This window comes from Lathyrus oleraceus, chromosome 6, assembly GCF_024323335.1.
Source record: "Lathyrus oleraceus cultivar Zhongwan6 chromosome 6, CAAS_Psat_ZW6_1.0, whole genome shotgun sequence".
NCBI classification, from domain to species: domain Eukaryota; kingdom Viridiplantae; phylum Streptophyta; class Magnoliopsida; order Fabales; family Fabaceae; genus Lathyrus; species Lathyrus oleraceus.
In genome coordinates, this window is record NC_066584.1 from 496,329,566 (window position 1) to 496,345,079 (window position 15,514).

Sequence of the window (15,514 nt, forward strand, 5' to 3'; positions counted from 1 at the left end):
TTTAAGGTAGATCAATTAACTAATTGTTTTCTTATCATCATCATCACCCCGTTGCTTTCGGTACCAATACGTATAATACTTTCACATGTCTCAAATCTTTTTCAAATGTTTTCATCAATTTAGATTCCAAAAATTAATCATGATTTTGAAATTTAGAATAAGGGTAATCCTCCCTTCTAGACTTATGACCACCACATTCAACCAAAAAGTTATTCATGATATATCGTGGTTACTCCAATAATTTTGAGACATTGTAACCATGAGTGACTCATATGGATTGAATATGAGAAATACATTAGAAATGAGTTTTTTTTTGTTAGGTTGAAAGAAAGATGATTGACTATGATATTTTATAATTGTGAATAGAAAAAACAATAACGATGGATTATTTTAACATATGACGTCAATGTTCTGATCTAGAACTCAGGGTCACAACAAGGCTATTTGGTCAAAATCAAAATCTTCATCTTCCATTAAAGGAATGTACTTGTAAGCTGATAGTCAAATTATTATATATTTGAGGTGTATAATATGTTTAAAATAATAGATACTTTAAGAGATGGTGATAGACTAATATATCCTTGAAAATTCATCATTAGACTAAGTTTTAATTCATCCCTAAGTCAAATCTAGATTTTTTTTTAAAAAGAAATTTAGTATCTAATCTTATGATCGACTGATCCGAAAAAATCAATCAGAACCTAAAATATAAACATAATTTGTTTAAAGGGCTAAAGATGTACTCTTTTTACAAACTAATTTGTTTACTATATAAAAATATTAAAAAGAATATATTAAAATTCAACTACGATATTCTCAATTTAAAATAAAAGTAAAAACTTCTATTTGGAATTTGTGTTGCAATCAAATTTCTTGACTTTTTTCATATAAAACTCTGACCTTTGATTTATACTTATAAAATCAATATACTTTTATAAAATAAATAAAAAAGTTCAATCTATAATTATAGAAAAAAACAATTAATTAATGAGAAAGTGCATAGAAATGATTTTAGTGCAAATGGTGAGTTCTTTCTAGGAAGGTGGCAACTTCCAAATGAAAGAAAAAACTATCTTTTGAATTAATGTTTACACGCCAACCGCGTATATTCATACTCTCCGTTTCGCATTAAACCTTCTCTCATAAGTAAACTAACAACTATAACTATTATAATTAATAATTAATTATAATAATTATAATTACATTAATATATATATACTTACACCTTCTATTGTGACTGTGTTCATTGCTCTTTCGATTTTTCTTCTTCTTCTTGTTCATTCTTATTCATTCTGATATGGGTAAGAAACTTGATGCATTGTTGGGAAGAAACAACTTCAGAACTGATAAGTTCAAACCAACCGTTAGTCTCGCAATCTCTCGTCTCGCTGTTCTCAAGAATCAGCGAAACGCGCGTCTCAGACAAGCTCGTTCTGATGTTGTTCAACTTCTCCAACTCCCCGATCATCATAAACGCGCACTTCTCCGAGTAATTGATTGCATCTATTAGTATATTTATCATCTTAATCATAATCGTTGTTGTTGCTTATAATTTGTAATTTGGATAGGTGGAGCATGTAATCAAGGAGCAGAATATGCTGGATGTGTACGATGAGATTGAAGGATACTTGAATCTATTGATCGAAAGGATCCACCTCATTGCACAAGAAAGGTAATTGCTCAATTCGAGTTTGATTTTTTCATAATCAATATCAATTGCTTGTGATTTGTTGAATTGATGATTTTTGTTGTTACAGAGAATGTCCTGATGAACTACAAGAGGCGGCATCGGGGATTCTGTTTGCGGCGTCTAGGTGCGGAGATTTTCCGGAGATTCAAGAGATTCGTGCCATTCTTACTTCTCGATTCGGGAAAGAGTTTGCTTCACGTGCTATTGAGTTGAGGAATAATTGTAAAGTTCATCCTAAGGTATTGATTTCTGAATTTGAAGAATTAAATTAACAGCGATTTCAATGACTAAAATTATTTAATCTGAATTATTAGTATAGAATCTCTGTGAAAAACATGGAATTTTGTTTTTCTGGTGTATATATACTTGTAATGTTATATAGTCCTTTGAATATTTTATAGATAGTCACGAAGCTTTCGACGAGGATGCCGAGCCTAGAAAGTAGAATGAAGGTACTCAAAGAAATTGCTTCTGAGAATGATATTACTGTGCAGCTTGAACAAGTTTCTTCAACGAAAGATGAGGTACAAAATTAGAGAAATCTCATTGTTTGTTTCACTTGTTAAACAAAAATTGTGTATACTGAATGAGGTTTTTGTGGATTTTGATCAATGCAGGAACAAGTAATGAATGAGGAAAAGAAAAACCAGCATAAGTCTGAGAAAAAGGAAGAAGATAATGAGGGGAAAAGTGATGAACTTTCTGATTCGTTTAAGGGTAGGAAAAAGTATAAGGATGTAGCCGATGCAGCACAAGCAGCTTTTGAGTCAGCGGCATATGCTGCAGCTGCTGCTAGAGCGGCCGTGGAACTTTCAAGATTCCAACCACATGATCCTCATTATGACGACGACAACGACGACGATAATGGTTCAAGCCCTCAATCAAGAGAAGTGTTGAATGGACATGATCATTCTGTGAAAGCTATGTCTCCATTGGAAGGAGAAGAATCCAATAAGAATGCTGAAGAGTTAGAGAAACCTAAAGATACTTCTAGTTCAAACTCAGATGGTGATTCAGTGGATGAAGAGATTGTATTGGAATCGAAGATGCAGAGTACACCTTTTATTGATTTAGAGAAGAAGCCATTTTCTGTGAGGACTAAAAGAGTGCAAGGTTATTGAGTAAGGATGATTTGTATGTATTTATGTATGTATCAATCTAAGGCTATTTGAAGTTCATATTTTTGGCATGTTACATTGTATATTTGGAAGATTCATCTTGATATTGTACTAGATTAGAGTCATTTAAGTTTGTTTTTGTCTAAAACATAGATTGTGTGACATTATTTTAAGGAAGAAATTAGCACCAATGTTGAAAATTGGACGTGTGATCAGTTTCATTCTTAACATGTCAGCAACATAATGAACATTTGTGTACTTTATAATAAAAGGTTTAAATATGATATTGGTACACGAGTGATGTAACTTATATAACATAAAATTGTCTTCGTTTTTTCTTTTCAGCCAGTGTACCCTATAATCCTCTCTCTCATTCTATTAGGGATGCCCTCTCCAATTCATGACACACCACATGAATTACTTGATAGAAACTCCACTTCTATAGTTGTCTGTAAACCACAAAGTCACACCCACTTCACACGGGCTCCACCTTAACTTCAAACCAACACTTCTATAGTGATCTTGTCTTTATATCTCCCTTAATCAATTCCTCTCTCTCATTTAAATCATATATATCATTCATTTATCACCATCATTTTCCCCCCATCACCATCTTGACTTTACTACTGTGGTAGGTAGTGTATCATTACATATTGTTTCACAATTTTTTAAAATTACTATTATTGGGTCGAATTGCAAACTAAATCACTATCTTTAAAATATTTTGCAGAATTGTTCAAAATTATACAAAACAGTCAATTAATCACGACATCTCCAAGATAAAACATGTTAGTTCTATATTATACGATTACTACTTATAAGATAGATAATCGGTCTAGAAATACACCTTTGATGATACAAAGACTAGTTGAATATGAAATAAATATCACTCATAATTTCTAGCATAAAGACTCGTCGTTATAATTTCTCATGAGAAGAAATTCAAATAATTCTCTAAAGAGAATTGAATAATGGTCGTTTGACCACTAAAATAATTTTTCAAATAAGGAGAAACTCAAATTATTCTCCAAAGAGAATAAATTAAATTTATAATTTCTCAACTCAAAGAAGAAGAAATTCAAATAATAATTCTCTAAACAGAATTCAAGAGAATATTTAGAAAATTCAACAAGTAGAAAGAAAGGGGGGAATGTGCTTCTTCGACAATTCGAAAAATACCGAGTAATATAGTGAAGAAGGAAAAACTAAAAAAAAATTGGAATTAAACAAGTGCACTCGTTATATAATGGAGTAAGCTAGGAAAGTTATGTAATCTAAGTAACGAGGGACTTAGAGTTTTCTCAATTAACACATAAATACACATAATTTTCTAACAATGTGGGCCTTAAGAATTTTTTTTTCTCAAATTCATCTCCATATTTTAATATTTACATGTTCCAACAATCCCCCACTTGAATTTAAAAAAAGTGTTTCAGAAGTAACGTCCAACATTTCTAAGATTGTGCATAAGCAAAAGTGTCTACGACTTGAACTTGCGTAGTAAGTAAGATTCTTATTCAACAAGGATGACACAATTATCCTGAACTCTATCTCTGACATCAAACCCGCACACAACCTTTTATTAATGTGTATTCTAATAAGCTTGTGCTTTAATGGCCTTGCACGTCTATCCCAATTTAGTGAAGACTCTAGAGATTCTACCTCAAAATTCCATAGGAACCGACCTAAATTCCACAATCATATAAGTCAGTCTATCAAGATTACTTATGTAGCTAGGCACTCCCTTATACACAGTATATATCTCATTAAGAGTTTATATCATCTCATCCTCTTATCGCTTCAGGATTCATTCTTATCTTATTTATACTAGTATGATCACCTCATATTACTCACAACTTATTATTACCTATTGAACTTATTTTTTGAGATCTCCAATCTATTAGATCAGGTTACCATCATGAGCAACTCAGCTTAGGCATTAGTCACATCTTATTGAATGTGTTATAAAATTTCTTTCTAACTAATCCTTTCGTCAAAAGATCTGCTAAATTTTTATCAGTATGCACATGATCTACTCTTACAACTCCTTTAAAGATACAATCTCTAGCAATGTTGTGCTTTCTCATTATTATCTTTAACCATATAATAACGATTTTAAATTTATGTAATAATTGTGATACCTAACACAGTGGATTAACACAACTGACATAAGTTTTTTTCATAAAGGGATCTCTGCTAGAAAGCTTCTTAACCAACTTGCTTCTTCACTAGCAGTCATTAATGTTATCGCTTCAGACTCCATCATGGGATGAGCCAAGATAGTATGTTTCTTTGATTTCTGAGATACAACTCGTTCAACTATATTAAATATATAGTCACTAGTCTTTGAAATCATTTGATAAGATTTTCCAATCCGTGTCATTGTATCCTTCAAGTGCAACAGAAAATCTTTGATACTGTAAACCGAGATTTATGATCCTCTTAAGGTATCACATGACTCTCTTAATATCTTGTCAATGCTCATTACTCAATCTACTTGTAAACATGCAAAACAATCCTACGACATATGCAATGTCGTCTCAAATACAATCAATGGCATAGCCATGACTGCCAAAGGTGCTCTCATACCCAGTTTGTCTAACATTATCAAGGATGTTCTTAAATAGTTTAACATTAGGATCATATAGTGTATAAGCAGGTTTATAGTCAAAATAAATATATTTCTGTAAGATCTTCTCCACATAGTGAGATTGTTCTAAAGATATTTCCTTATCAAATTTAATGATCTTGGTTCCAAGAACCACATTGAATATTATGAGGTATTTCATATCAAAATTGTTGCACAACAATGAATTCACATCATTAACAGTATAAAACTTTGGTCCAAATACGAGTAAGTTGTCTACCTATAGACATATGATAGTGCAAATGCCATTTTGAGGTTTTTAATAAACACATTTGTAAATTTCTTTCACTTTGTACTCATTCGATATCGTTAAATTATCAAACTTTTCATGTAATTGCTTTAGAGTTTGTTTTAGACCATAGATTGACTTATCTAACTTATAGATCTTGTTTTCTTGCTAATGAATCACAAACCTTTTGGGTTGGTCCATATAGATTTCTTCTTATAAGTTATCATTTAAATGGTTATTTTAACATCCATTTTGTGTACTATTAAGTTATAAATAGAAGCAATTGAAACCACTATCAGAATGGATGTAATTCTAGTGACCGGAGAAAAAGTATCGAAGTAATCTATATTTTCTCTCTGCTTAAAACCTTTGGCAACAAGGCAAGCCTTATATTTATCAATAGTGCCATCAGGTTTTAGTTTATTTTTCAAAATCTATTTACAACTGATTAGTTTGCAACCACTAGGAAAGTCTATTAAGTGTCAGGTCCTGTTAGATTCTAGAGAATCTATTTCATCATTAATAGCTTCTCTCCACAAATATGCATCCAAAGATGACAAATAGGCATGGCAACATAACCCGTACCCGCGGGTACCAACCCGAACCCGCCCCGAAGTTGACGGGGAAAACCCGCTTTGATTGGATTTGGGTTCGGATTTGGGTTTTCCCCAATTTTAAAATATGGGGACGGGTCGGGTAATGGGGACACTAGTACCCACCCCGAACCCGTCCCCAAACCCGCCCCATTTATTTCATTATGTACATTATTATTTATTTTTGATAATTTAGAATATTAAATATATGGTCAATATTTTGATATTTTAATTTTAATTTATTATTTAAAGTATTTGAAATGTATGTATGGAATTTTTTTAGAATGTTTTATTTTATTATTTGAAATGTAATTTTATTTTATAAAAATAGATATTTCTATTAAATTTCACTAAATGAATGGTGGTGGGGCGGGGATACCCGAACCCAACCCGAACCCGTTTGGGACGGGTTTGGGTTTTGATTCTCCATCCCCGTTTGGATTTGGGGCGGGGAAGGGGGATGGTTTGAGGATTCGGGTCTGGGTTTGGGGGAGGTAAAAACCGTCCCCGACCCGCCCCGTTGCCATGCCTAATGACAAAGCTTCTTCAAGGTTTGATGAATATTCTTCTACTGTATAGACCGCATAATCAAACCCATAAATTTTATCAACTCTTACAACCTTCCTTTGTTATTATCGTTGCTTTCGGTGCTTCTTATCACATGAATGTGATTCAATTCAATGCCCTAACTATTTTTCGATTTGAAAGGAAATTTGTCTTCATAGAATTTAAAATCATTTGATTATGTGATCACTTTAGCATTTAGGTAAAAAAAAACTATATGCCTTATTGTTTCCTCTCTATCCAATAAATACACATTCATAGACTCTAGTAGCGAGTTTAACACGATTCAGATCCAGAATCATGACATAGGCCAGAAAACCCCAAGTTCTAAAGTAAGACAAGTTTCATTGTCTTTTTTTCAATATATCATAATGAGAGATATTATTTTTATACTTGGGAGCTTTATTAAATATGTAACAAACATTAAATAAAATTTCCACCCACCAATGAGATGTAGCACTAGAATTCAACACAATAACAACAATTAGTTCAATAAGTGTTTTATTCTTTCTTTTTGCTTTTCCATTCATTTCATGAGAATATTGTGCAGTGGTGTCATGTGAAATTCCACGTTTATGAAATTCCTTAAATAAACTAGAATCATACTCAATTCCCTATCATTACAAACCTTTTAATTTTCTTACTAAATTAATTTTCAATTTCATTCACAAAAGTCTTAAACATATCAAGTGCGTCACTTTCGTTCTTACTAAATTGATTTTTAATTTCATTCACAAAAATATTTATCATATCAATTTCATTTAGAAAAATATCATTCTTAGTGATGGTGTATAAATCTACCGCAATAGAGTGACTAAACTCATGCCTTATTAACCAGTAGAATCTTCAAAAAAAAAAAAAACGAGAAAGAATTCTCAACGAGCAATATATTCATAAACTCAATATCAAGGATAAATACTAATGAGTCAAAATCTGGTAGAATTTTCGAAGAATCTTCTTCCGGTAAAGAAGATGAACAAGTTTGCTTGAATAATTCTCACGAAGAAGACGATTGTGAAGTAACAACTCTTTCATTTAAGAAACTGCTTAAATTAAAAACTAAGTTAATCAAGGAACATGATAAGATCGAAAAGCGTAACTTAGATATTAAAGACTACATTGAGTTTTTAGAAAATAATAATGAAATGACTAATTTTAAAAACCAAGCCAATAAATATGAAACACGTGTCTCAATGAAAAAGAAAGTGAAATTTTTTCATGAAACCCTAAGTAATTTTACTAAAGGGAAATAAAATATATATTTGATTCTATCAAATCAAATACCTACCTTCCTTGAATAAAATTGGATTAGGGTTCAAATATAGTAGATCATATAGTAAAGGGTTTAATTGGAAGAAATTGAATCACCATGTTTACAAATGCTCCTTTTGTGGTAAGCTTGTACACCTAGAGCCATTTTGTTTTGATAAATCAAGAAGATCTAAAGTTAGTAACCGTGGACCTCTTAGAATTACTAATGCACAAAGATTCAAAAAGATTTGGGTACCAAAGATGAAAACCTAGTTATATTGCAGGGATGCTTTACAACTTTAAATGAAGCATTAGTGCATACTCAATACCTATAATCCATGGTGGCTAGATCACCCAAAATATCTCTATAATAACCACCCCCAGTATAATGAGGAGCCACAAGATTTCCAACAATCCAACATTGAAATGTCAATGGAGAATTTTATTGCAACGCAAACTCGCTCTAACCTAGAATCTATGATGTAGAATTTTGTGGCAACGCAAAATCTCATAATGAAGAGTTTAGAAACCAAAATCTCCATAATAGTTAAGTTCTTAGGTAGCTAAACACTATGGTCAAGTCCATTGGGACTCACAGCAGGGCATTGGAGACCCAAATATCCCAACTTGCACACATCTCTCTAGGACCCTTCCCTGAGGGACATGTGAATGTTGTAACAACCAGAAGTGGAAAACAAGTTGAAAATTCTAGGGAGAATGATAAAGAGGTTGAGGAGAGTTCTGATCAGAGAAATATAGAGATTGAGGAAAATCCACTAACACCACATAAAAAGGAGGTTATTAAAGAGGTGGAGAAGGAAGCACCTTATGTTGCTCCTTTGTCCTACAAGCCACCTCCTTGCTCGAGAACACAAGCTTTCAACAAGTCCTCTAATGACTGAATGGTCCTCTCTGCTTGACCATCGGTCTGCGGATGATAAGTTGAACTCAACCTCGGCTTCGAACCCAAAGCTTCCTGCAAACTCTCCCAAAATCTAGAAGTGAACTTCAGATCTCTATTTGACACAATACTCAATGGAACTCCATGCAACTTCACAATCACATGGATGTATATCTCTGCCAATTTCTGCAAAGAAAAACTTATGTTAATCAGAATAAAATGTGCCGACTTTGTCAGTCTACCAACAATTACCCAAATGGCATCATGCCCTCTCGGAGTATTCGACAACCCCGTCACAAAATCCATAGAAATACTATCCCATTTTCATTTTGGAATATCCAACTGTTGCATCAATCCTGCAGGTTTATGATGTTCCACTTTTGACTTCTGACAAGTTAAATAAGCATAAACAAAATGAGCCACATCTCTCTTCATTCCAGACCACCAAAAGATCTTCTTCAGGTCCTAATACATCTTAGTAGCTCCTGGATGAATACTCAAGCTACTCCGATGAATTTCTTCTAAAATCATCTTCTTCAACTTAGCTTTGTTAGGAATACAAATTATGTCTCTGAACTTCAACACACCTTGTTCATTGACTTGGAAATCATTACTTTCAGTCTGATTACTTCCAACCATCAAGTCCACCAACTTCACATCCAATTCTTACTTTCTTTGATGTTATTAAGAAAATCATTGTTGATCTTTAGCATTCACAACATCACACTCTACGGTGTTAGCTCACATACCAAACTCATGTCTCTAAACTGTTCAATCATTTCCAATTCTCTAACCATCATAGCAGACATATGAAAATACTTTTGACTTAAAGCATCTGCCACGACATTCGCCTTACCGGGATGATAATTCAAGCTAAAATCACAATCCTTTAAGAATTCCAACCATTTGTGTTATCTCATATTCAACTTCTTCTGATCAAACAAGTATTTCAAACTCTTATGATCACTAAACACTTAAAACCTGGAACCATAGAGATAATGCCTCCAAATTTTCAACACGAACACCACCACAACCAACTCCAAATCATGAGTAGAATAGTTTCTCTCATGAATCCTCAACTGTCGTGAAGCATAGGCCACGACCTTGCCATATCTCATTAGCACACCACCTAAACCCATCAACGACGCATCATAATACACCATAAACGGTTCATTTGGTTAAGGTAAAATCAAAATCGGAGTTGTAGTCAACCTTTTCTTCAGCTCTACAAAACTGTTCTCACAACGAACGTCCCACATAAACAGTTTACCTTTGCAGGTCAACTGAGTTAGCAGAAGTGCCAACTTGGAAAAACCTTTAATAAACATGTGGTAATAACCAGCCAAGGCCAAAAAGCTTCTAATATTTGTCACTGACTTCAGAGCCTCCCATTGTAGAACTGCATCTACCTTAGATGGATCCACAGCAATACCACCACCTGAAATAACATGACCAAGAAAGCTAACCTCTTTCAACCAAAATTCACACTTCGACAATTTAGCATAAAGTTTCTCCTCCTTCAACACTTGCAATATAACTCGTAAATGATCATCATGTTCTTCTTCTTATTTATAAAAGATCAGAATTTCATCAATAAATACCACAATAAAACGATCCAAGTAAATACATAAGATATGAGTCATGTACTCCATAAATACTCCAGGTTCATTAGAAACACAGAGCGACATCACCAAATACTCATAGTATCCATATCGAGTTCTAAACTACGTCTTTTGTACATCTTCATCCTTCATTATGATATGGTGGTAACCTGAACTCAAATCAATTTTGCTAAAACATGTGCACCCACCAACTAATCCATCAAGTCATCTATTCTCGAAAGTGGATACTTGTTCTTAATCGTCACTTTATTCAACTGTCGGTAATCCACACACAACCTCATGCTACCGTCTTTCTTCTTTACTAACAATGGAGCTCTCCAGGGCGACACACTTGGTCTCACAAATTCCCTTTTCTAGCAAATCTTCTAATTGTTTCTTCAACTATGCTAACTCTGATGCATACATTCTGTATGGTGCCATAGAAATAGGTCTGGTACCAGGGACAAGATCAATAGAAAACTCCACCTTTCTTTGGCGGTACATCTGAAATGTCATCTGGAAACACCTCTGGAAAATCCTGCACAACCTGCAATTCATAAATCACTGTCTGACTCTTAGAAGATAACGTCGCAATCAACGTAAACATCTGAGTCTCCTCTTACAAAAGCTTCTTCAACTCTCTAGTAGACAAGAAACCAACTTCTTCCTCCTCACGAGGAGTAAAAAACCGCCTCGACTTATTATAACAATTGATATAAACATGATTGAACTCCAACCACTTCATCCCCAATATAACATCAAGATTCTCCAAAGGCAAGCAAATAAGATCAATGCTAAAATCTTTATCAAAGATTAACAGGGGACAGTTCAAACAAACTAAAGTAGTAGTCACCGAGCCTGTAGCGGGAGTTTCGATAACCATTTCTCCACTCATAGAAGACACAACAAGGCCTAGCCTTTTCACATAGTCAACATCAATAAAAGAATGAGTAGCGCCAATATTGATAATATCAACTAGAGGTGTATTATTAATATAACATGTACCTTTGATCAACTTGTCATCACTTGAAGTCTGAGTCCCCATCAGAGCGAACATTTTTCCTCCAGTTGAAGTTTGCTTAGGCTTTGGGCAATGAGTGTTGATATGTCCTGGTTCTCCACAGTTGTAGCAAGTCACCACATTCTCTTTTCAATTTGCAACCAGATGTCCTGACTTCCCACACTTGTAACATTTCTTCACATCACTCTTGCATTCACTAACACGGTGACCCAACTCACCGCACCTATAGCACTTAAGAGGAGTAGTAGCACCTTCCCCATTTGTCCTTTTACCATTAACAACTCTCTATTTACCTTTATCAGCTGAAGCACTATATGGCTTCCCACAATTCAAATTCTACTTTCTTCTTCTCTCTTTCTGCCCCTTGTAGTGAGCCGAACGAGCCTTAGTATCATCCTCATAAATTCTACAACTGTTCACCAACTCTAGAAACCTCCTGATCTGTTGGTATCCAATCGCCTGCTTAATTTCAGGATGCAAACCATTCTTGAATTCGATACACTTCAAGAACTCAGCAGTCGCCTCACTGTAATTAGGGTAGTACTTAGCAAGTTCCACAAATCTGGAAGCATACTCAGTAACCGAGAAGTTACCCTGCTTCAACTCCAGAAACTAAATCTCCTTCTTCCCACGAACATCCTCAGGAAATTACTTTCTCAGAAATTACATATGAAACACAACCCAAGTTATAACTTCAGCTGCAACATCCAACACCTGACGAGTGTTGATCCACCAGTCATCATCTTCCTCACCTAACGTATGTGTACCGAACCGCACCTTCTGCACTTCAGAGAAGTCCATCACTCTGAGAATCCTCTAAATATCCTTGAGCCAAGTCTGTGCTCCATCAGGATCGTACCTACCCTTGATAGTAGGCGGATTGTTCCTCTAGAACTTTCCCAAATGTCAGAACTCGTCGTTGCCACCAGCATTTGACTGATTCTGCACATCCTGAGCAACAGCCTACAAAGCAGCAGCAATAGAAACATCGTTTCTTCTAGCCATTTTCTATTTCACACCAACACCAACAATAATGGTTAAAGAGACAACATCGATAGTATTCAACTATCACACCACACCGACTCAACAACTTGGCTGGACAGACCGACCTGCTCTAATACCACTATGTAACACTCTAAATTTTCCCCGTGTAAATTTAAAACATTTATCAGAGTAAACAAATCAACATGCAATTCAGGATGCTACATTACAACATACAATCAACCTGCTCAACCGAAAAGAGATGTAACACTTTACAATTATAAAAATAGTAGTAATAACCACATGTCTGAATGTTAACTTTTATTAAATCGCAGCGAAACAACAATAACAAACAGTTACATCAACATAACATGTCATATAAGAAATGGTAAAACATAAAGAAAGACACAGCGTTTCAATTCCTATGTGTTACACATCAGAGCAGACGCCGATACCAAAATAAAACGGAAGACTTCATCTTCCACTCACATCTGAGCTCCTACTGTGGATTATATGCATGTTATCCACGTGGAGGCAACATTCAAACAGAATAAGTGAGATATCATGATTATATAAAGGGAAAGCATGATAATAAGTAAGCATAAGATTATCACATGCACATCACGCATTCCACAATACAATTCCATATAATCCATACAACGGCTATTCGCACATAATAGAAACATAACAATCATCCAACATAATAACAATATAATCAACCATTCAACATAACAATAGATGCAACAAAAGTACAATGCAATGAGACTCAACAACTTGACTCAATGTATGTGGTACCAATACGTGAACACTCAGGTTCACCACTTCGATCCTCACCTCCTAGGATCAAAGTCATCAATTCTTTACCATCACCTTCGATAACGTCTCACTGATTTCATCACCTCTGAAATCAGCTATCGGCCCAATCCATACAATAGGATTTGAGGCTCGCCAACGACTGATCATTTGTCCAATAACTTGAATGCATGCAACATATAATACATGCAACAACAACAACATGCACAATGACTCACCTCCATAGCCAATGTACACCGCCAATACTGTACATCATGCATCAAACACATATTATACAGCGCATCAACATGCAACATAACAACCAACAACAATGCATTTAAGATGTTGTCACATCACCAAAAAACATTTCAGTGCATATCAACACCATCACACAGAAAAATATTCAATTTCAGGTATTGAAATCAACTTTAAATGACACTACACGCTCTCAGTTTTCCGACGCTTCGAACGACACTCAAATCAGACACTCGGAATAAAAGTTATGAATTTTAAAAGTTTTTAAGAAATTACTCTCAGTGTAACCGGTTAGCCTAAAACCAGTAACCGATTACACTATATCCAGTAGTGCAACCCACATTGTCACACACACACGGTAACCGGTTATCCTAAAACTAGTAACCAAATACACCCCTATTTCCAGCCCCTGTGTGGCCTCTTTTACACAGGGTAACTGATTACCCAAAAACCAGTAACCGGTTACACCCCTCAAAATTGACCTAGAAACATGTTTTTAAGCAGTGTAACCGGTTACTCCAATTCTAGTAACCGATTACACTGTTGCAGAAGCACTTTTCTGTAACTTTTCCAAAATGAGAATCATCTAAAATTCATCCCAAAACCCTATTTTCCTCCCAAATCATTTACACCATATTTCAACACGAAATTCGTTTTTCCAAAGTTCAAAACTCTAACTTATTTACACCAAAAACATTCATAACTCAGTTTCGACTCTGACTCGAAACAACATCAATTCACACATCCTTGACAACAAATAATCCAATCAAATTTCATGATTATAACAACAACAATTCATCATTCACACAATTTAACAATTAACAATATCAACATGATCATGAACATAGAGAAGAAAAATACAAAACCTACATGGTATAATCTACCCACCATCATCATGTTAACCCTTAGATAATCAGAATTCCACCCTTACCTTAGAGTTCCTAGCAATAGATTCTTTGACCTTCAAAAATGGTGATCCTCCCCTTGAGCCATATTCTCTTCTTCTCCTTTTCTCAGCTTCTTCTCTCCTTTTCCCCAAATGCTACGTTCTCTGTGTTTCTTTCCCAAATTCTCTTTTCTATTTTTCTATTATAATTCCTATTATTTTATTAACTTATTATATTATCACTAATTTCTTAATAATAATAATAATAATAATCCACTCAATTAACTAATTAAATTCATATTCATCTAATATTAACTAATTAAATAATAACTAAAATAGTTAATTAGTTTTACTCACCACACCATCCTTTCTACACTTTTGCTCACACACTCCCTAACACCTTAATTTCTAAGACAACTAGCCCACATCATGGATACACAACTCATCAAAAGATCAATCAATACAACAACTATCACATGATTAAATTATGAAAAATAACTTAATTAATATCGGGGCGTTACAGCTACTGGCTATGAATGAAGAAATTGAGAGTCTTCATAAAACCATTACTTAGGCTTTGATGGAGCTTCCTAAAGGAAAGAGACTATTAAGGTGTAAATGGGTATATAAGAATAAATGTAGTACTCCCGGTGTAACACCCCGATAATAATAAAATAATTATTTAAATTTAGTTAATAATTTATTTATTAATTTAATTAAATAATTGGAAATTTTATTATTATTATTATTGGATTATTATTATTATTTGGAAAATATATATAAGTTGGAAATAAGAGAAAAGTCTCATTTTTGGAAAAAGGTTTTTACGTGAAAAAGCAGAGAAGCGATCGTGAAAGAGGAAAAGGGCAAAGAGACAGAGCAAGGGCTGAAGGTTGAAGAGAGAAAAGCTTGGAGCTCAAAGATTTGTCGGATTAATCAGGTAAGGGGGGTTTATCGTCGATTAATGGGTATTATGGGATAATAT

The 15,514-nt window shown here is 34.2% G+C and overlaps 2 protein-coding genes across 2 annotated transcripts; one reads left to right on the plus strand and one right to left on the minus strand.

Moving 5' to 3' along the window:
* The first annotated feature begins 1,204 nt into the window (after positions 1-1,204).
* On the plus strand, positions 1,205-3,008 carry LOC127091225 (uncharacterized). Its single transcript, XM_051029794.1, has 5 exons — positions 1,205-1,489; positions 1,569-1,672; positions 1,758-1,929; positions 2,092-2,214; positions 2,308-3,008. The coding sequence occupies exons 1-5, from the start codon at positions 1,298-1,300 to the stop codon at positions 2,809-2,811; spliced, it is 1,095 nt and encodes a 364-aa protein (XP_050885751.1). The 5' UTR covers positions 1,205-1,297; the 3' UTR covers positions 2,812-3,008.
* Positions 3,009-11,213: 8,205 nt separating this feature from the next.
* Positions 11,214-11,639, minus strand: LOC127096424 (uncharacterized). The gene has a single exon (XM_051034994.1). The coding sequence runs from the start codon at positions 11,637-11,639 to the stop codon at positions 11,214-11,216; it is 426 nt and encodes a 141-aa protein (XP_050890951.1).
* Between the last annotated feature and the right edge of the window lie 3,875 nt (positions 11,640-15,514).